Source organism: Lutra lutra, chromosome 13, assembly GCF_902655055.1.
Source record: "Lutra lutra chromosome 13, mLutLut1.2, whole genome shotgun sequence".
Classification (NCBI taxonomy): domain Eukaryota; kingdom Metazoa; phylum Chordata; class Mammalia; order Carnivora; family Mustelidae; genus Lutra; species Lutra lutra.
The window spans coordinates 12,640,986-12,663,841 of NC_062290.1; the positions used below are offsets into that span (position 1 = coordinate 12,640,986).

At 42.2% G+C, this 22,856-nt stretch overlaps 1 protein-coding gene across 10 annotated transcripts in view; it reads right to left on the bottom strand.

Annotated features, from left to right (window-relative positions):
- TRPM3 (transient receptor potential cation channel subfamily M member 3) overlaps positions 1-22,856 on the bottom strand; it is a 797,862-nt gene that overhangs the window by 249,583 nt on the left and 525,423 nt on the right. For all 10 annotated transcript variants that reach the window (XM_047699836.1, XM_047699834.1, XM_047699832.1 and 7 more), the window contains exons 2-3: positions 7,031-7,110; positions 5,243-5,447 (exon numbers count right to left, since the gene is read on the bottom strand). In XM_047699836.1, coding sequence (XP_047555792.1) covers positions 5,243-5,447; positions 7,031-7,110 — 285 coding nt within the window. The remainder of the gene's footprint in view (positions 1-5,242; positions 5,448-7,030; positions 7,111-22,856) is intronic.

The window sequence follows — 22,856 nt, forward strand, 5'->3', positions numbered from 1 at the left end:
TCACATTCCTAGTTGCTGACCCACAAAACTTTGGAAGTGAAAAATGCCATTGCAATTTAGTCTACTTTGTTTTTGTGACTTCTCAGTGTTAAATACCAGGTACATCCAGGTGATAGCTGCTGGCTGAGAAGTCAGAGCCAAAGGTTTAGAAATATCAAACTCCACTGAGCATACAAATAGGTCAGAGTAGGGGTACTCTCTATATTTTCTGTCAGAATTATTTAGCATAAAATATTCTCGAGGCAACGAGATGGGACTCTTCTAAAGCAAAATGTGTTTCCCGCAGGAGGGTTGGTTCTTTCCTTCCTTTCCTATAGGTCTATGATCGGGTGCAGAAGTTTCAGTGATATATTCTAGTTTTAATCTCTGTTTCAGAAAGCCCTCCCAAAGGTACTGCAAATTCAGTGGCCTGAAGATTAAAAGGTAGAAAGTGGAAATCAATGGAACAATTACCAAACCCCTCAAATACCTTACCATGCTTATGGAAAGCTGCCTAGTAAGCCAACGTCTAATGATTAGTTGTTTTGTTTGGTGAAATGGATTTCATTTAATTTCGTATTTGGTATGTGTCAGTCAGTGATGAGTCCCAGATTAAATTTGCATAATTCAAAGACAGACAATTAAAAAAAAATCAAATTCCATCCCAAAACGTTTGAAGAGCATACGATCATAGATGATGTGTTGCCAACGGACTCTCCACCCCCAGAAGCATCCTCCCACTGGCCATGCTCAGAGAATGAGGCTTTCACTCGAGCGGACTCAACAGTTAGAGCTTTAAGTGTGACAATGAGGCAGAGGAACAATTACCTAAATTATAATAAAAACTGTAATAAGGGGCTCAACCTGATCTAATAAACGGTGAATAGCAAGGGAAAACCTGAAGATAATTATGTGAATGACTTGAGAGGTTTAAATACAAGCCCTTAATTAGGTTATACTTACCTGGTCCACAAGTCAGCTCAGCATTAATTGGAAGACATGATTAGTAGCAAAGAAGATTCTGTACACTCGAGTCCCGCCCTGCCCCGTTTTCTAAAGAACCTACAGCCGTAGCCCCAGATAAAGAAGAGTCTTTGAGGGAGGGAGGGCCCGACGTCTGCTGTTGGGGCCACATCTCGCAACTGCTCTCTAAGTCAGTTTTAAAAGGTTACTGAGAACTCATTCTACTAAGACAATGTCTAACCCACAGCTTTAGTATCTTATCATCTTCTTCCTTGGTCCTCATATTCTCACATTTAGGAGGCACCTGCATGAACTGCCCGGTCCCCCAGTAGCCCAGGGATGGCACTTGGGGCATGCAATTTGGTAGGGCCTGACCCGGTGCCGAGACCGGAAGGAAATGAGGATCCCTTACTCACTGTCAGCTGTGGGAGTGTCTCCTGCCTGGGTCTGGGTTTCTTTGTGAAGTGAGTGGGATGCTGGACCCAGGGCTACTGCACATTCCCAGGCTTGTCAAGCCTGGGAATTGAGGACAGGATACCACAAAGTGCTGGGAAAAGCTCAGAAAATGGTCCCATTAACCTAGGATGTAATTTTACAAAGACCTCCTCCTGCTCGTAGCTTTTGAGTTTAATTAACCTCATCAAATAACAGTAATTTGCTAATTCTACTGCAAAGTTTTCAAAACCCTTACAAGGGAGCTAGAATAGAATAGTAATTAGCTTCCCTTCAAAACATCTATTGTCGATACCAAGCATACAGGACAGAGAAGACACAGAACTGACGGCAAGTCCGGAGGGGCCCCGGTTCAAGAATTATCTATGTCATTAAATAACCGAGTAACTCTCGGAAAAGAATTTAACTTCTCTGGGCTCTGGTCGCCTCATCTATAAAACAGGTAGGGTGAGATTACTTAGTACTTTTTGAGCCCAGCTGAATAGAAAAACCTGGATAATTTAAAAAAATACTTCAAATGCCCAGGTTCCAACCCAGACCAATGAGGGAGACTCTCTGGGAGTGATTCTTGGCCACGGGCATCTGTAGTAGCCCAAGGTCATTGTGATTCCCCCAAGCAGAGAGCCACCGTATCAATCTTTCCAGCGTTTTAGGTGACCGAAGCTCTGTGACATCATGCTGTACTTCCTAGGGGAAGACACACAGACATAATGTTTCCGAGCAGATTATGGTTTCCCTATGGCCCACCATATTTTAATAAAGATTCTCTTTTCTCCAACTGAACCTTCTACCAAACTCTGGTGGATTCTACCTCACAATGTGTCCAGACCACAATGGCATTTTGAAGACCCAAATGCCTCATCTTGGGCTGTCTTGAAGGTAAAAATTAATGTTATGTATATAATTTTAAAAAATAAAATTCAAAATTGATCTGCCCTCCAGAAGTTTTTTTGTCCACTTTGCTAAAAATCATCTCAACTTTCAAATATTCTTGTCAGGAACACGTATCAAAGACGCCAAGTTAGCTGACCTGTTTCCCTTCAATCATGGTGAACACTTAGCCACGCCTTCCCCATCTGAAGACTGACTGACATTCTTTAACAGACAGTAGCTGCTGATTTTTCCCTTTGTCCAAACTGCATGCCAGTTCGTTCGGGAGGGCAAGAAGTAAGGGAGGCCCACGTTGGCACAAAACCACCATCCTGCCTGACAAAGCCAGATATCTGACCTGTTGTCAGCCCCGCCCCTTGGTCTAGACAAGAGAATCAGAATAACTCAAGGCCGGGTATTCAAAGTGGACAAAATGTTCATTGTCTCTGGATAGGAGGGACTCTCACTCACTAAATATTTGGTTGTATGAAGAAAAAAAAAAGTAGAAGAAGAAAAGAAAGAAAGAAAACTGGTCCTCGTTTGGCTGATAAGACTCTGAAAGAAAGGTTTCTCCTCATGGAGTCTGCTAGGAGACCATCAAGGACACGCAAGACCTAATCTGAGGGCCGGCTTCATGGTCACACTGCTCAGAAAGGCAGTGCTTAGTCTAATGCTCTGCACCTGCTATCCTGAGGTCCTTAACAGTTTTATCCTTGAATCTGTGTTTTGTACGTGAAGTCTGATGGGACGGGAGAGCATGTGCAGAGGGCTTGGGACCTCAGCTCACACGTGGTCATGGGCCCACATCCCACCCCCTCCTGCTGCCTCCCTGGGACAAGGGATCTCAGTCACCAGCTCCCACCTCCAGTGTCCCTCTGGGGCAGCAAAGGGGTTTATGCTCCATCACTGACTGGGAGCTGAGAACTGGCAAGGACAGGGGCAGGGTTGGGTGTATTCCCTGTAGCATTTAGGGACAGAGAAGGAAGTAGCTGTCTCCACTTTAGGCTGCCCAGGCCGTGGTGTGTTTCCTAGGTGACTTGCTGGAAAGTCTCACCCACACCAGATCCCGAGCAGGTCCCATGACAGAGACAGCCATTCCCTGGATCGTTGCCTGTCTATGTGAGTTGGGGTTGTCAGCCATGGGAATAAAAGAAGATTGCTTTCCCTGCCCCAGCTGGGGGCCTACATTTTCATTTTACACTGGGATCTACAATCCTGTAGCTGACCTTTCCTGACCTGATGGCTGACAGTTCTGGGTGTCACAGAGCTATGTGGGGCTTGGGGAGGGCTATGGGAGTTCAATGTCATACATATTCACACTCCCAGAGCAGAAGAGTTGCCTCTTCAAGTTTTTCTTCTACTGCCAAATGTCATAATATACACATATCACGTATCAGCTGTACGACGTGCGGCACAAAGCTCGCAGGCACCATTCAAGCGCCCTATGATGTCACTGGGTAGACCACTCCACGATGATCACCGTCTACTAACCCACTTCCTCATCTGTGGCCTGTTCTCTCATCTGGGGGGCACACTTCATTCTCAGCATTATCATAGTCTCATCTCCAGCGAAGAACTTTGGCCCCTCATGGATCCATTTCCATCCCTTGGCTTTCTTTTCTTTTCTTTCTTTCTTTCTTTTTTTTTTTTTGCAGCACTTTTCTTAAAGGATGAACTTAGATGGCTTTTAATTAATGCACGGGTCTAGAGGATCCCCAGTGTATATGGTTCAATCCCATACTGTGAATGGGAATTGTGCTGAGCTGGGGACTTTAATGACTTTGTGTAGGGGAATACATCCCCTGGGTGGATGGGGACATTGCCAAATTTCCACTGCCCTTGGTTCTGTAGAGGCCAAGACTAACTACCTCCCCCCACAGGCCACCTTTTCCCCCAGGCCTTACTGGGGGCTGCACATGGCACCCTTTCCTTCCCAATACTCTGCTCAAAATTGTTCTTACTCTAATGTATAGCTCTGGACTGATTTTCTTAGGGAAGAACGATGAGAATAACTCAGTCAGTCATTCATGGGGAAGAAACCCCTGTAGGAGTGGGGGAATAGAGGGAAAGGGGAGGAGAGATGAGAGGGGAGAGAGGTGGCTTTTTCCCCATTTTTAGTCTGTGACTAGTGTAAGGTGACTTCCCTTGCATTTTGCAATATGCTGCTCTAAGCAAAATTTCCTCTCCAAACTCGGAAAGCCTCCCGCTGTGCCTGAGAGCAGCCACTGGTCCGCCTCAACTAACTCTCTCTGTTAGAAGCAAGCTTGTTGAAATAGAGCATTTCTAGAATTTCCAAAAACATATGGTGTACTGTTCTCCTGGAAAAAAATCTGTCGGCCAAGGAGGGAGAGTTTCATGATGAAAGCTGCAATTTAGAAGCAACAACTCTTAGAAGTAAAAATTGTATTATTTCCTAAAGCCTCTGTTCCAAACAAAACGCTTTTCATATGGAGCTCTTCTCCTGAGCTCATTATTGGACACAGCTGCTTGGAACAAAAGCACTCGCTTTAGATGGCAAGATCTCTGGTAGGACAGTCTGGGATGATCATTTCTACCTTGAACTGAGAGAAATGCTAGTTACCCATAGAACAAAACAGAAACCTAAAGGTAAGAATTTTTTTTTTTTTTTTTTAACCAAAGGAAACAGAAAAACATGCCCTAAGGGATGGACCCAGAGAGTAACAGTATAAACAGTGGGTCACTGTAGAAAGCTACTTGTTATTATTATTTATAACAATAGCCACTGTGTCCAGTAACCATACTAATTGTTTAAAAAAATCCTGGGAAGAACCTTTTCTTCCTCCCATTCTACAGAGAAGAGCAGAGATACACAAGGCCAAGGTTATCAGAGCCCTCTGCCCAGCCGGGATCGGGCAGACATGGGATCAAGCCCAAAGGCTCCCTCTCTGGCTCTTTGCCTCTCCTTCACAAAACGTGAGGAAGAACTTGGGAAGGGACTGAATGGGTTTCTGATTACCATGGCTTTGTTGGAATGGCCACCTCCTTGGAACTCAATGGTCCCAAAAGCATCCGTCGGGCTGAGCTGTGTGTGCTTGCTGATGGACCACTTCTCAGACTGGATGTCATTTCGGGAGAGGCGACTCTCATTTTTCTCATTCTGAAGAACAGAGATACTGGGAGTGAGGCCCACATGTTGGCCGATCAGACGCCCACAGCAACACCTGCAACAGAAGAGGTCAAGGTGAATCCCTTGTCTCTGCCATGATTGGAGCACCCACTTAGGAAGACCCGGAGGAGACATCAATAGACCGTAGCCAGCCAGTCAGCTCTCCGGGCAGCTCCGGCAGAATCCCATGACGTGGCTGTATGAGGCAAATAGTGAACTCAGGATTTACTTGCCCTAGGAATTTTCTTTTCTGGCCCTCCTCATTTTCCTTTAGCTAGAGAAGCTATAACATGCCTCCCGGCCTTCTCCACCCACCTCAGACCCGCCATATTGTTCAGGATCAGAACCTGTGAACAAAAATCCTACAGATTTTTCTACCTTTCACTCCTCCCATCTATCAAATCTTGCATGAAAGCCACTGCACGGCTTTGAGGGGAGAATTTTAACATGCACATTTAAATAAGGACTCTCACTTATACATGAGTCACAACCTAACTTGTCTTTCCCCAACTGACATTCACTGTCAAATGTCCAATTCTGAGAATAAAAACCTACAGCCTGAGTGTTCCCAAAGAAACAATGAAAATATTATTCACAAGATATTTGAAAAAAAATTCAATCTTCACATTATGGAAACGGCCTTTATACTTTCCCACTAACACTATTAAAACATTAGTAATAATACTGGTACATATCCTTCAGACTTGTACCACTATTACAACTGTTAGTAAAAATACTGACACATAGTTATCACTTATTAAATACTAATGATGATCACATTCATTTTATGAATAAAATATTGCAGTTTTGAAGGTTAGGAAACATGCTCAAGGTTACACAGCTAGTCTATATGACTCTACAGACTGTATTTTAAATTGTGGGGTGCCTGGGTGACTCAGTGGGTTAAAGCCTCTGCCTTCAGCTCAGGTCATGATCCCAGAGTCCTGGGATGGAGCCCCGCATCGGGCTCTCTGCTCAGCAGGGAGCCTGCTCCTCCATCTCTGTCTCTGCCTGCCTCTCTGCCTACTTGTGATCTCTGTCTGTCAAATAAATAAATGACATCTTTAAATTGCTTGGTTACATTGCCTTTCCATAAAGGCATTTCCAGACATTCATATTTACTGCATCCCAAATGCTTCTTACCTCATATGTTTTAAGGCAAAATGAGGGAGGTAAGGAGAATACTAAAGGTAAGGTAAGTAGGATACTAAAAACGTGCTCGGACAGGAATTTGCTGGTCAGCAGTCTAGTCAGTAATCTGCTAGGAGTCTTTTGTTTAAAAAGCTCTTTTTCATTATAGCAGAGAATGTTGGTACAAACCAAGCATTTTGATGAAATGCTTAGAAGAGAAAATCAGTAACCATACTAAAAATACATATAACCCACTTATAGACGGTGATTAATTCCTTCCCAATGGGGTATCTGTTATTTTGTACAGGCTCTTAGAGAATTAACTGCAGGCATGGTATATCATGTGGGGTATACATAGAAGATTGTTACAGAGAAGCCCAGCAAATATAAAAAACAAAAATCTTTGACATTGGTTCCCTTGCAATGGATAGTGATTACTATTGTAGTTCTCTGCTCCTGTAATTGCTACTCTGTGTTCTCACTTCATTATAGAAACAGCAAGATTACCTATGGGGGTCTTTGGTGCTGGGTATGATGTGAACACATTCTCTTTTATAAAATGCTCTTTCTATCCAGGATTTCTGAGCCTGAAAAAAAAAAAAGAAGAAGAAGAAGAAAAAGGTGAACATAACCTTGACGTATTCTTGTTGGGGAAGCAAATTTTCATAATCATGTCATAAACTAGTATTTCATAAACCAAATCGAAATTGTGGTTACTTCACACATAAACGGTGCATATAACAAAATCAATTTCTGTCAGTCCCTGTTGATTAGGTTAACCTGGTAACACTGAGTCCAAGAAAATGACCATAATAAAAAAAAATGTTAGAGATGGAACCAGATACAAATTCTTGATGATTTCTGAAGGCAGAGAACAATGCTATTTACGGAGGAAATGAAAAACACAGAGCTACGGTATGTTTATATCCCCATACATAACAAATATTCAGGGGTGGAAGGAAATACATGTAAATCAGTATGAAGTTCTCATGGCTAACACTTCCATTTGATTTTCGTTGTGGACAGAAAGAGAAACTGAGGTGCCTGGGGCGTTCAGTCGGTTGAGTGTTCAGTTCTTGATTTTGGCTCAGGTCATGATCTCAGGGTCATGAGATCAAGCCCCATGTTGGGTTCTGATCTTGTTGAGGAATCTGCTTGAGATTCTCTCTCTCCCTCTGTCCCTCCCTCCACCTCTCCAAAAAGAAAGAGAGAGAGAGAGAGAGAGAGAAAGAGAGAAAAGTGGTAAGAGAATTACAAAATTCAAGAGCTCTATTCCATCATGGCTTTTTTTTCAATAATCCTAATTAGCTGTGCTTAAATGCCAGAGGAAAAAAAGGAAATGGAAGCATAAGGAAGATAAATGTCTTCATCACAGAACTTCACAGGTAATGCCTTTAGAAGGAAGGAAGATAGCACTCTTTCTTTTCCTTTCTTTTTTTTAATTCCACATGTCTTTCAGCACAGGAAACACAGCTTCTTAGAATGGGCATTGTTGGGACTGTCCACCAGGAAGTCCGGGCTCTGAGATTGCGTTCCCAGAAGGATAAAGGAGGCTCCAGAAAACTATACCATCTTTGTTCCAAAGCACAGTGTCCATCCCACAGCCCTTTACCTCTTTCTTTACCAGTTTTTGAAAAAGTAGAGGAGTTTCCCATGAGATCCTGTAAGCTACTCAGAAGATTCCTTTTCTAAGCATTTAAGACGGAAGTTGTTAAAGCATCACGTAAAGTTATTTCCATATGGTATCATCTTTTCTTTAACACAGTATCAGGGATAAATTTATACTCTTGAAATATACAGGGCCAAAGTGCAACTTCATGGTTTATTTGGCCTCTGAGCCCACTGCTAACTGTTACAAGCCCCCATATGTTGGCTGTAATTGATACGGACTCCGCCAAGGACCCAAACATCTATATAAACTGTGCCAAGGTCTAGTTTGCTCTCAACCCTTAGTCTCCCATCTCTCTCCTCTCTCCTGATGGAGGCTAGGCAAGCATACAGCACAGAAGGCAGGAGTTATCTCATATGACAAACAACATCGTAAAAGTAGCAACGTGGGGGATGCGTGCATTTCTCAGTGTTTATACACTGTCCACACGAAGAGGAGCACCCAGCCTGCCTCGAGATCTCTGGGTCCAGGTGGCCCTCTGCACCCTCAAACCACAAAAGGTAACATTTGCAATTCTGTTTGTCAGCTGGGCATGAAGAAAGCCCCAGTGTCTCTTCACAAAGATTTTTCTTCTCAAATATATAGGAAAAGCAAGTGGCTGCATCTTTGCAACAGAAATGAGCTGAGCAGCGTAGATAACCAGGCTTTATCTTTGTGAAAAGCCTGTAAGTTAAACTATTCACAGGCTGTGATTTTTCCTAGACACTGAATACTTTCATTGATAACATCTCTTGGCACAAAGATGGTAAAAATATTCCTCCCTGGACATTTGAAACCAACTTTCCCTACACCTTGGGGAGCAGGAAAGGTAGAACGCACTTTCCTTTCTTCTTTGTGGCCCACTTTGGCGAGAATTCAAAAGGATCTTTTGGAGAAGCATCTGCAAATTTGGGGCAGTGCCAACCAATACTCCCCGAGAGAAAAAAGACATGGCAGTATCATGGATAGAGCCTGAGGTTTGCCATTAGAAACAGTGGCATGACTGGGACTCTACAGCATGGACAGAGTCACATAATTTTGGGGGTCCTCAGTTTTCCTCATCTATAAAATGGGCACAATAGTAATAGCTGACACACCAAGTTGTTACCATTATTATTTGGGCACTGTGTTTCACTTCAAGAGAAGGGACCAGTGCTGGCTTGGTTCTGGTACTGAAAGTTCAGATGCAGATTCAGAGAAGAGCACTATGAACCTGCTCTCACAGTCTTGACCTAGTTTGATTTCTCTTTGTGTTGGGGATCAGAGGCTCTGAGAAAGCCTAGCTGGCCACAAAAAAATGGCATACAGAAAAGTTATTTAACTTCCCTGAGTCTTTTCTATTAACATGAGGATAATCTAGCCACCTCAGAACACTGTCGTATTTACCAAAGCACATGATTCAGGGAGAGCACCTGGGACTCAGGAGCCACTCAATATTTAACATTTACGAAGGGCTCCTCTTGTGCCTGGAAATATGCCATATATGTATTATCTCTATGGGTCCTCATAAGGACCCCATGAGGGAAGTGCTACTTTTATATCTGCTCTACCATTGAAGGAGTTGAGGCAGAGAGATGCAGCAAGGACATTTTAAAGCCAGAGTTTGAGCTTGTGCAGTTTGACTAGAGTTCACACACTTACCCACTCTGCTAAACTGCCTTTCCTAATTATCTATTATTTATATGAAATAGCCTTGATCTGGGCAATACCATCTGGGCATGCTTGGGATTGCCTTGGTTTTTAGACAGAGTTGGACTCCTAGAGGCATGCCTTAGACCCAGCATATACTAGCACCTTTCTCTCCTCTTTCCCCTGCTCTGTCCCCACGTGTGGAGTAATACATACTCTACTCTGCGTTCTACCTCTCTCCTTAGGATAAAGGATTGGGGTGGGACATTAGGAAGACATTGTAATAGGAGCAAGAAGTAAAAGGGGGGGGGTGTCATTATAACAGCTCTAACAAAGAAAGGTGATTCCAACAGGATTCCTAACTTGAGAATCTAGAGGACCATGACATAAGAATTAGACTTTCCAAGGACACCTTGATTATTTGTCTCACTCATGCATCCCAGTTTCAACTTGGAAGGCCCTAGAAGTTTTACTCGGAATTACTACACAGAGAAATTGCCAACTGGTTAGTTTTTAAAAATAAAGTAACTTGACTTGTTTCGGTTTAGAAACTTAATTGCCTTCCTGAAGCCAAAAATCTCACCTCACTGTTAGTGAAAGGAATGAAGATCAATTTCTATTTCTTACTACCAGCAGATTAACCATTTCCCTTGCAAAGGCATGGAAAATTGGGAGGAGAGTAGGGGAAAGAATATAATAGAAAAAAAAATCTTTCCAACATTCATAATTGAATTCTTTTTTTTTTGCAGAAAAAAAGTATAAAACATAATAGAAAAAGCACATGTATAACACATGAATTAGAAATGCTACAAAATATCGTGCATAACTGATTATGCTCTCCTGTGGGCTTTGCTGTATTATGCTTTTATTCAGGTCTTCAGTGTGGGTAGATATTAGATTTTTAAAATTATTTTCTAGAAGAGCATAAATTTGAAGTATAATCACGGTTTAACTTGTTCCCCAAACTAATTCCTTTTTCTTTTGTCCAAAGGCTTTGAACTGCTCTACGTGAGCTTCATACTTGGCTTAAATATCCAAGTAAGTTAGCTCAGAATGGCTATCCTTGTTGTTAGAAAGCATGAAATAGTTTTGACATGCCACAATTCTCACTGACCCTTTAATTCTCTTCTAATACAAAACTTCAATGGACAGGATGCCCTAAAATCTTTTCTTTTTAAATTGGCTTCGGAAGTCTTGTGTACTCTTAGAAAAGATGGCTTCCATCGGACCTTAGAAAATCACTTTGTACATTCTTTTCTAAAGGTAGAACAGCCACATCACCATGACTGAGTTCATGAAGGGCTATTTTCTTTCTTGTCTTTCTGCATTATCAGTCATGTGTGATGTGTAATAGGGAAGTGGTTTCTAAGGCTAATAATTAAAGGACATCGTATTGAAAACAAAAATGAGGACATTCGTGTCTTGAACAAAGTATCATGATTACCCTGAAAAAATAAAGCACTAATTTTGCAAGTAAAATGTACAGTCAACAAAGGATACAAATGATAGAAACAAACAAACAAAAGCTGTAAATATTGCCTCTTAAAGGGAAAAAAGTTAAGTTATTTCACTTAGTCAGGTTTCACTTCTTTTTCACAAAGGTTCTGCTGAAACATTCATTCCCCCCGATGATTCTGATGCTTCATACTCCTGACTCCCACCCCCGCCCCTCCCCACCCCCAGCTACAGGATCAAGAACTTCTCCAGGCGGGAATGGTTGATAAGCACATACATCAAGTATATACTAAATCTGTCGCCAGAAAGTCTTGGAAACTGCAACTGTAATCCACCCTTTAGGAAGGTAACTTAACAGAACAACAACAACCCAGACCAGTAATGACAAGAGGAGAGACAGGAAAAAAAGAATTCACTAAATCTATAGAACAAACTGAAATTTCACCATGTTCCTTATTTTGAGACTCTCCTGTTTCAGATGTACGCTCTGTCCTAATCAGAACAAAAACACCAAAGACCCAAAGGTAATGAATGCCTGTATTCCTTTTTGACTCTAGCTTTCCTTCAGCATCAACCTGGGCAATCCTTTGGTCTTTCTCTAGGTCCCCCTGATCCACTTTTGGGAGGTTGAACAAGAAGAAAACAAGCCAAAATCATTTTACCTGAGCACTGACTCTGGGTGGTGGCAAAGGCAGTCCCACGAGCAGCTCCTGTTGCTTTCATTTTGCTGTGTCTGGGGCTGGTCATCCCGTTAATAATGCTCTTATGACCGCCCACTGGAAAAAAAGCCACTTGCCCAGCTCTTCCCCCGAGAGACGAGAGACGTTTCAAGTAAGCAATGAACTTGGGCAGATTAGCCCCTTGGAATGTGCCGCTTTGGGATTAACCTCACTAAGAATCCCATGGACATTCCCTTGCAGCCCTCAAACACTGCTTGATTTGAACACCTAATCTGACGCCAGAAGAAAAACAAATCCCCGGAGAGATCGGATTTAGCCGGCACAAGTCCTGACAGGCTCCCCGCGCCACCCACCCCCCCCTTTCCTTTTTCCATTTTCAGAGAGTAGGCTTCTGAAAGTGTGATAAGGTGTTCTGAGTTCTGAAAAGTTCAACTCGGGAAAGCAAACCCTTTTAAGGAAACTGTGTATTAATGCCCCGAGTGGTTCGAACACACAAGGGGCATTGTTCCTTCCTCTCCAAAGAATGGGAAGATAGCGTTTCTTTAAAGAGGAATGGCTAACAACTCCGCATGTTTCAAAAAGAATAGTTTGGTCCTCAAACCTGAGCCCAAGCAGGATGAAGTTGGACTTTGCCAGTGGCTTCCCACAACTTCTAAAATGTCAATAAATGATAAAACTTGTCTGATGACACCTCCCATCCTTGGTCCCTCCCTTGGAATTGCAAATGTGTGATTAGAAACCTACACACTCCCGTTTCCCCGTGACAGAGAGGAGCAGTGAGCATTCCAGGACAGGGACGTGGACTGAAAGCAGTCACACCAGCGTGGTTTGTGACCTGTGGTGGCCCAAGTGGGAGCTTCTGGCTCACACAAAAAGGGCTCTTTCAAACATCACCCGGGGGTGAATTTTTCAGATAACAGTAGTTCTCACCTACCTAAGTGAACAACCTGAGAGAGAAGAGAGCTCCACTTTGAACAATGCACAAGTACTTTGTAAAGGTAAATATATAAGCATGTCCTCTCCAAAGGACTGCTCTCTCCCCACAGACCGAAGTCAGAGCAGAGAGGGGGTGTTTATGCTCAACAACCTGGGCTGTGAATCTGTGAGGGCAGGGCCACTTTGATCTTCATTTTTCCTGAAAACACCTAGTAGGTGTTACCTGAATGCTTGCGAGGGGTCATAGCGTGACCCAGCGGACTTACCCCGAATTTGGATGGAATCCTTCGCCTTCTCCTTGCCTCTCTGCTGTTTCCAAAACTGATCTCCTTCAAACTCTGGTCTCTCACATACTGAGGTTCCCCAGACACAAGAATCAATAAATTGCTTAATGACCTTCAACCGAGGAGGCAGCCCAGTAAACAACTTACAAGTGGAACACCAGACTGAGCTTTACCCTTAAACACAGCGCAGAGAAGTCCCTTCACTTGTCTTCAGGAGTTTGGCTACAGAATGGTTGTAGTGACAGCCTTGACGATGTGCATCCCCTCTTTTCAAGCAGTGGGAACACTCCCATGCGTTCTATTCTCAGGGACTCACCAGAGATGTGAGCACATAAAGATGTTCATTGCAGCTTTATTTATAACAGAAAAATTGGAAACAAAAGTCCATCAACGGGAGCCAATTAAGCTATGGCTCATCGCACTTGAGGATCAGAATCCAGTTTCAAAAGACTAATTACCTACAGAAATACATATTTTCACATTCTTATGTGTGAAAAGCGGGCATAAAATAGTAAGTGAATAATAATTAGAAATTTTAAATACATACAGACATAATAGGTAAGAACTATACTAAAGTGGAAACTGTGGCTAATTTTTATTTTCTTCCTTTTGTTTTTCTATATTTTCCTAAGCTTTTTTCCCCCCCTGTAACCATATATTTGTAGTCATAAAACTATATTCTTTGTGGTCCGGTTTCCAGTTCCTCCCCCCACCCCCCTCCCCCCCCCCCCCCCCCCCGCCCCAGCAATGAAGCTTAAGATAACAGGAAGTCCCTGGGAAGAGCAGTTCAGGAAGTGACTTAGGAAGAATTTGGTCAAAAGAGAGAGGGCCTGGCTGGCTTAGTCAGGAGAGCATGCAACCTCTGACCTCTGGGTGACGAGGTGAGCCCCACACTGGGTGTTAGAGATTATCTTGAAAAAATAGAGAAGGCTCAGTGGGGAATATGTGGAAAGAAAATTTCTACAATGTCCTGGGTGAGTCTTCCAGAAGGAGGAGTTTGGGAAGGGAACAGAGAATAGGAGAAAGACCAGAAGTAGGAGGGACAGAAGGAGGAGAAGGAGGAAGGAGAAGAGGAGAAGGACGGCTGGCAGGCTGGTAGGCTGTAGACTATCTGTATGACTAAATAAATTGGTTAAGGATGATCCCTCCCATGTAAGAAACATGAAAAATTCAGCTTTCTTCAACCTCCTTCCTCACCAGATGCTACTTCAACCGTCATGTGACTTACTTTAGATCCTGAATTCCCTCACATTCATACTGAACGTTTTAAATACTGCCCCTGTATTTTTCCTAATTCTGTTCCCTCACTCTTACTCATACCCCCTCCCCCCTTTTTGCTTACTTTTCCTTTACAGAGAGAAATATTTGATAGGGACAAGAATACGGGGCATCTCCATGAACTTTATGCCAAAGACAAAAATATTACCCCCAGAAGCATGAGTACTTTTGTTTAAGAGAAAGGGAGGCCCCAGGTAAAGTCAGGCCAATGTTTTCACGTGAAGCCACAGAGGATCTTCAGGACCCTTTGATTTGAAAAGGTAATTAGTTCCAAAGAGACTCGTAGCTCTGGGCCACACTGTCCATACGGATCTTTTTAAAATCTTGTGCATCACCCAACAATGCAACTCCTGACAGGATGTATTTCCAGCCTGTTTCAGATGTAGTTTAGAGAGAATATAATTTGAATACCAACAAGAGGAAACCACAAGGGGAATGCTGGCTGTGGTTGTTCCTTATGTAGTGGCGGAATACCTTATTCCCCTAATTCATCATTAAAGAGAAAAGTCACACTCGAATAGAATATACTAAAAACTTTCCACGGGTACCTAACTCAATTTTAAGAATGGAAATCAGATTTCCTACCAGTAAAAACTAGGTTTTAAGATGGAAAAATGCATATTTCACCATTCAAGGCTTTTTTTTTTTTCTTTCTTTCCTGTGATGTCCACATCTGATGACAACAGCAACAAACAGCATGATACGGAGGAGGACTCAGCAGACATTTTCTCGAAAGGGCCAGATGGCAAATCATTTAGGCTCTTTGGGGGCCATATAATCTCTGTTGTACTGTTTGGCTCTCATATTGTAGTGCCACAAGTGCCACAAGAGGCTGTGGGCAACACACGAATCAGGGAGCATGGCTGTGTCCCCCTGAAGTGGGCAGCGGGCTGGGACTGGTGTGTGCTGGTCAGCCCCTGGAACAGGAAAAGGGGGTGTTCATGATGGGGTAGCAGGGGAGGGCTGGTGGGCCGAAGAACCAGGCTTTCCTGGAACCATTCCTTGCGACTCCCGGCTCTTCCTCGAGCATGTCAGGCAATTTCTCACCCAGGTGCCTTTGCTACTGTTTCTCCTGCCCGGACAGCTGCATCCTGAGATCCCACAGCTTGCTCCCTGCACACATCCGGGGCCACTAAGAGACGTTTCTTGACCAGCTCTCGCAGGGCACACTGTGTCTTTCTCACAGCCCTTCACATTACCTGGCAGTACATAACATCCTTACGTCATTATTTGTCTACTGTCTCCGTCCACCCCTAGAATGGGAGTGTTGAGGACAGCGATGTGTTTTGTGATTTCTGTTGCCCAGGCACCTAGAAGTGTGTTTGGGACATCATAGGCATACATAGGAGCTTAGGCACCTTGTTGGACTTCCTTACACATCAGTTTTTCACCTGTAAGATGACAGAAGCAGATGGACCTGTGTTCCCTAAAGAGGGACTTTAGGATGGTACCTTGATGGGCATTTTCAATAGTTGGGTTAATGTTAAAATATAACACACAAGCAAAGGTTAATTCCACAACTTAACAAATGCTATTGCTCAAGGGACCTACATTTTCCCTTTCAGAGTCATGAAAAAATATTTAATAAATTAGAGTAAAAACCATTTGATAAAAATCACGACGCAAGAGACTGAAACTGGGGAAACGCAGGACCAGTTCCTCTTAAGTGTTCCTTATTTTCATTCTGATGCTTGAAAATGAATACATGGTGGTCTCTGATATTCAGAGTTGCAGTTACCTATAAAGTAGAAAACAATGCCAGAGAAACCTCATAAAACCAGCCACCTCCAGAGAATGCTGCCACCAGCACATTCTTCCTGCAGTGATCGGTTCAGTGGCCACTCCTTGGTCCGGTCCCCTCCATGGCACCCCATCCCCAGCACCATCCAGTCAACTCAGTATTTAAACCTTTAGGATCTGGTCCTGGAGGTATCTTCATCAGATCTGTCAATTTCCTGCCGAATCTTTGAACATATTATGCTCTAGTAAACTGAACTATTGACTGTTCCCCTGTGCACCAGGCTAGTCCAGAATTCTCAGCCTCCGAAGACGCGATCCCATTAGTCCCCGAATGCCAAGTTCCAGGATCTGTACTTCGTAAATGCATCTTCAGTCCTCCAGACTCTGGACAAAACACTGTGTTCTTGAAGACGCTTGGCTGGGCACTGCCAGACATAGTAACTCATCATGCTTACCGTTCCACTTCCGTGCCTTGCCCACACTTCCATTAGGGGAAAAGTCATACAGGCTTATAATTATTTATTTTCAGATCAAAATTTATAATCAACCAATGACCATACGCAGTACTCTGGGTCTGTTATGGTGGAACATGTCCCTTCTCCCTTCTATTTGTTACCCTGGTTTCTATGGGAATATGAATGAAAACCTCATTTTTAATAAATCATCTTTGGGGGATAATTCTTTGTGGACTGAAATTATTTGTAAGAAATTTCACTTTATAGTCTCTACACTTCAATCATATACACCTTAACACAAAGTTAAATTATATTTTGTCACCAGACTGGGAAAAAATTCAGTAAGTTATACTTTACAATTACAAAGGAAACTCATTTTTTTATCAATGGGTCATGCCATGTAAATTATAAATGCATTCAGAATTCTTCCGTAGAGGTAACATGAATATATATAAGAATCTTAATCTCAAAGGCATTTTCACAAACCATTTAAAAATATATTTCCAGGTTTCTTTGGAAAACTGTTTCTTCATCATAAAGCCGCTAATGACTGCTTGGCAATAACATAAATTTCTAAAGAATTCTACAGTTCACAGAATGCTTTCCCAAATAGCATTTCATGAAATATTCACAGTAACTCTGTAAGGCAGGTATTATAAAATTCCATTACCCGAATAAAAAACTGTGGCTTACAGAGGTTACAGCATGCCAAAGTTACACATCAGCCGTCAGGCTTAGCCGGACAAACCCCAAGCCCTTGTGCTCCCTTTTGCTAGGGTACAGAGAGCCCTGCATCTCTTTACACTCTGTGACTGGTTTTAGGGGTGCTGAATGATCTTTTTTCTTCTTTGTAGTGGAATAAGTGCATTTTAATCATCCTGATCGGAATAAACATATACATACATCATCAAGCCTAATACATTACTGAAATATTGCATGGGGATGTAGGCTTCTATTTCAAAAGCATCCCAGTTAGAGTCCATTTGTTTGAATGTAATATAGCTCATTTCCTACCTGGTACCATAAACACTTAAAAGCCACATACCTACTCTTAGGGACTTTATTGGTTTCATTGACCGAAAAACGGAATCACAATAGTGCCAACCCTATTTCAAAGGTAATGGTAAGATGAACTTGACCAGAAAGGAGAAAATGCAAGAAAAAATGATGACTAACCACACTATGGGAATGAGATTTGACCTCCCCCCGCCGCCCTGCCAACCCCAAGGACAAGAGCCAGGAAGTTTAAAACGATGAGTTATTTGTTAGAAGCACCTGTGTGCACAACCAGTGATGGGGCGGGGTGGGGGCAGGGAGGGGGTGGTGGTTTCTATTTGGTGGAGGCCGCCCCCAAGGGAAATATAACTTTATTTTCTGTGGAGTGAAAGAGGAGTGGGAGCCACCAGACGTCCTCCTCTATGCTCTTAATTCTATTTACCTTTCACTCTTCATTCCTGCCCTGCTCTGACTTTGTCAGGAGCCCAAGACAGAGGCTGAGTGGTGAAATGGAAACATGTTGTGTTATGTAGAAATGTGGAATTTATGTGACAAACTGTATCACAGATTCAGAGGCTAATGTCCATTTTGTTTACCTCTCTGGCCCTGAAAGAATGAAAATGTTGAGAAGAAGTACAGATGGATACATAGTTGCAATCGTATTTGTAGTAGAGTTCCCAGGTCAGGATTCACTGCTAAGGAAACCAAAGCCCCCTTCCCTCTCCTCCTCTCTCTCTCTCTCTCTCTCTCGATATACAAATAAATACATAGATACCCAAAATTTAAAACACATACAAATATATATTCATATTTCTATATTGCTAATAGATAATATAGTCTACATTTTATGTTACTATTTTTATATTGTCCTCATATTTTGTATTTATTTTGAATTTCACACATTTTATTTATAAAATATATTTCATAACATATTAAAATGTATTTAGAACATATGCATATACTTCTAAATATTTGTGCATACGCATATACATTTTTCAACTATTTTTAGTTTCTTTATCATCAGTCCTAACTACTTTAAAGTCTTCTGGTTTATCTGAGATACTGATTTATCTTAATCAAGGAGTGATTTCAATTCTCAGGCCAAACACTGTGTCCTCACAAGGGACAGGCTTAAATCTGGCTGTGGGCTTTTATTTCTGAAACCCTGCTTTTCTTTATCCATTCAAAGCTGTTGAAAGGCCGAGCCCCGTGGAAGCCTGACTGACTGGTCAGGAGTCCCGAGTTACCCAGCCTAGCCCCGGCTTGCTGACCACTATGCATGTGACCTTGGGGAAGTGACCTCATCTTGGTGATCTCTTAGGTCATCCTCAGTTCTTAGAGCTGAGGATTCAGGGAATCAGAAACCAACAAGTCTGTCCTCATAAGTGTGTAGAGAGTGTGTGTAGAGGCATTTTGAAAAGGTTTGTTGTGTTGTGTTTTGTTTTGTTTTTTTTTTTAATTTTTACCAATTCGTGGAACCATTATTTTTTTGATAACAAACATAAATGTAGCACAGCATGAGGTTTTGTGCCTACCGAGACAAAGTACATAAGGAGATTTGAATTAATAAATAATCCCTGAAAGAATTCTCACTAGATGCCAACCATTCTTAAGAACGCCACTGGTATAGCAATCTGGCACACGTGAGAAGTTCTAATTCTGTTTCAGTAAGACTTCAAGTATTATTAAGACATTATTGCAATTAACTAATAAGTTGACATTTCTAAGTTCGGCCATTGAGAGAGTTTTCAAGACCAGAACTTAAGTGTTCTCTTGCTCTCCTCCACCGCCAAAGGATGAACCACATTTTGGTGATCATTTGGGTCAGACTCTGCAGAGACTGCCCATGATTTTTATTTTTCTTTTTTTTTTAAACCCAGCAATCAAGAATTATTTAATTGCAGAGGCTGAGATCAAGTCAATCCCATTTTTATTATGAGAAGCAAGTTATAAGCAAACAGGTGCCGTGATGTAAATGTGAAAGTATTCCTATTAATCTCTGGAAATGAAAAGCTGCTAGCTATTCATTTAATGCAGTGTAAATGTATTCTGTCTGATAGCCATCTTTCTCTGTCAAATTACTAGATTGCTAGGTAGGAAATAAAACCGTCCACATAAATTCAGCCTCTGGTTATGTTGTACTGAAGTTTTACGGTGGTTCAAGGTTATGGGGCCTAGCTTCAAAATCCTGTCGGTGTCTTCCCTTACATTCTCACTACCAACCTCAGCTCTAACTTTTTTATTTATTCTTATCTTAGTATAATATAAAATCTCTATGGAAGATTTTAGGTCCTAGAAGACACAGGTCCATGTATTAGCTTTCTCTAAATATACTGATTTAAGTTTGAGGCACACAGAAATGAACAAAAACTCAAAAGTAGGTGTAAAAACAGTAGATAATGAGAAATATAGATTGAATCTCCAATTTGTGTTCCATGGAATGGCAACGTGATTTTTTTTTTCTCCTCTATTTTCTTACTACCTCACCTTACTCTAACATAGAGAATCTCATCTTTTTTTTTTTTTAAGACTTTATTTATTTATTGGACAGACAGAGATCACAAGCAGGTAGAGAGGCAGGCAGAGAGAGAGGGGGAAGCAGGCTTCCCACCAAGCAGAGAGCCCAATGTGGGGCTCGATTCCAGGACCCTGAGATCATGACCTGAGCCGAAGGCAGAGGCTTAACCTGCTGAGCCACCCAGGCACCCTCCATTTTTTTTTTTTTTAAGATTTTACTTATTTATTTGAAAGAGAGAGAGAGTGAGAACAGAGGGAGAGTGAGAGAGAGAAGCAGATTCCCTGCTGAGCAGGGAACCTAGTATGATTGGAGGGGTGGGAGGGAGGCTCGACCCCAGGCCCCTGAGATGACGATCTGAGCTGAAGGCAGATGGTTAACTGACTGAGCCACCCAGGTGCCCTGAGAATTCCCATCTTTGAGTGATACCAAAATGAATTTCTGATAGCACTATTCTTCTGAAAGAAGCTATGCTAATAAAATTATTTCAAAAAGTATACTGTGGTGGCTTCCTAATTTGTCTCCCCATTTCACTGTCCATCCAGCAATAATCTTTTTTCCCGTCTTACTCAAGAGACTTTCTCAGAGCAGTTTTAGATTTGAAGAAAAATTGAACAGAAGTACAGAGAGTTCTCTAATATTCCCTCCCTCTACTGTCCCCATGGTTTCCTTCTTATCTAACGTCTTGCATTGGTGTGCTACATTTGTTCCAATTTACGAACTGACATTGACATGTCTTCATTCTGTTAAATCCACAATTTATGTCAGGGTTCCTTCTTTGTGGTGTACAGTTCTCCGAGTTTTGCCAAATGCATAGCATCATGACTCTATCATTGTGGGACCGTATGGAAGAGTTTTAGTGATGGCCATTTTTTAAAAAAATTCATTTATTTGACAGAGAGAGAGCACAGGCAGGGGAAGCAGGAGAGGGTGAGGGAGAAGTAGGTGCCCCACTGAGTGGAGAGATGGACACGGGCTCCATCCCAGGACTCTGGGATCACTGCCAGAGCCGAAGGCAGATGATTAATCAACCGAGCCACCCAGGTGGCCCTAATGATGACCATTTAAAAGAACGGATTAGTTGCAGCACCTCGGTGGCTTAGTCGGTTGAGCATCCTACTCTTGGTTCTGGCTCAGGTCATGATCTCAGGTTCGTGAGATCGAGCCCCACATCAGGCTTCACACTGGGCATGGAGCCTGCTTAAAATTCTCTCCCTCCCTCTGCCCTGCTCCCCCCACACTCTTTCTAAATAAATAAATAAATAATAACAATAAAATAAAATAAGGAATTAGCTCATGGCATTCCATCTCCCTGGCCCCAAAAATCATCCAGTGATTTCTCACTGCTTCTAGAGGAAAATCTAGATTCCTCAACTGGTCCCAAGCTGGCATACTTCTCACATCCCCGCTCACTGCCTCCAGCCACACCAAGTTTCTTTCAGATCTGTCACCGCTCCAGAGAAAGGGGCATAACAGTAAGAATGTCATAATATAAGTTAGTCTTTCATCTGAACACTACTTTTTGAAGGAAATATAAACAGATAATATTCATGACCTGAGTAGAAGGGGTTGTGGATGATTTGATGTTTCAAATGTACATTTTCATAAGTAGCAATTCTCCACAGATGTATTTAACTTGATCATGAGATCTATCCTAAGTTTCCTATCAGCACGTGAAGGGTAAGTGTGATAACTAAATTGGAAGTAGGGTCAGGTCATTAATCACTGAGAAATCATGGAGCAGAGACTAAATATCCTGTTTTATCTACCAACTTAAACTCCAAACCCTAAGTTTGCAAGAGATCTTAGGTCCTTTCTCCAGTATTTAGTAAAAAACTACCTCCTTTCTGGTGAAAGACACCTTGTTCCTAGCTAATGATGTCATTGTTTTCTGTTTTTTGTTTTTTAGACTTTATTTATTTATTTGACAGAGAGAGAGATCACAAGTAGGCAGAGAAGCAGGCTCCCCACTGACCAGAGAGCCCGATGCGGGGCACGACCCTAATGAAGTCATTGTAAAGGAAAGTCATAAAACACACAAACTCTCACATAAAGTTCCTGATTCTGGGATGCTATCCCTGTGTTAAAATACGGTGTGTGACCATTCATTAAAACTGTCACTTCAGGTAAAGGTATATAATAGACTGTAATTCCATTTGACTTTCACACACACACACACACACACACACACACACACACACACGCATACATGCAGATACACACACACACAAAGTAATACTGTTTCTTCTGTTCAAACAGGTATTTCTTTCTCCTTTTCCTTTTTGTTTTGAGCACCACATGTCCTACTGAGGTGTGCATTACCATTAAATACTGAGTCCACCCGAGGTCATAGCAACAGAAGAACAATGATGAGGTTCAGGACACATAGGAATGCACACTTGGGTATGTGATTTCTCCCACTTCAAATCCCAGGGTCGGTTATTTGAAAGTAAATTATTATGAGAGAGGGCGTGCATTTCACAAATGTACAGATCTAGTACTCCACAAGAGAGAATGAGGTAGAAAAAACATTTCTTTATGCTAACAGTTCTAATGCAGAAGTCTTTAAACAATCATTAAGAATGAAATGTAAACAAAAGCTTGGCTGTGGACTTGCTAAGTATACCTCATTAAAGTTTGATGCTACCTGGAGCTCTGACTGTAACCACTGCCTGGAGAATCTGGAAATCAGAGCCGCATTCACCTCTCTTTTAATT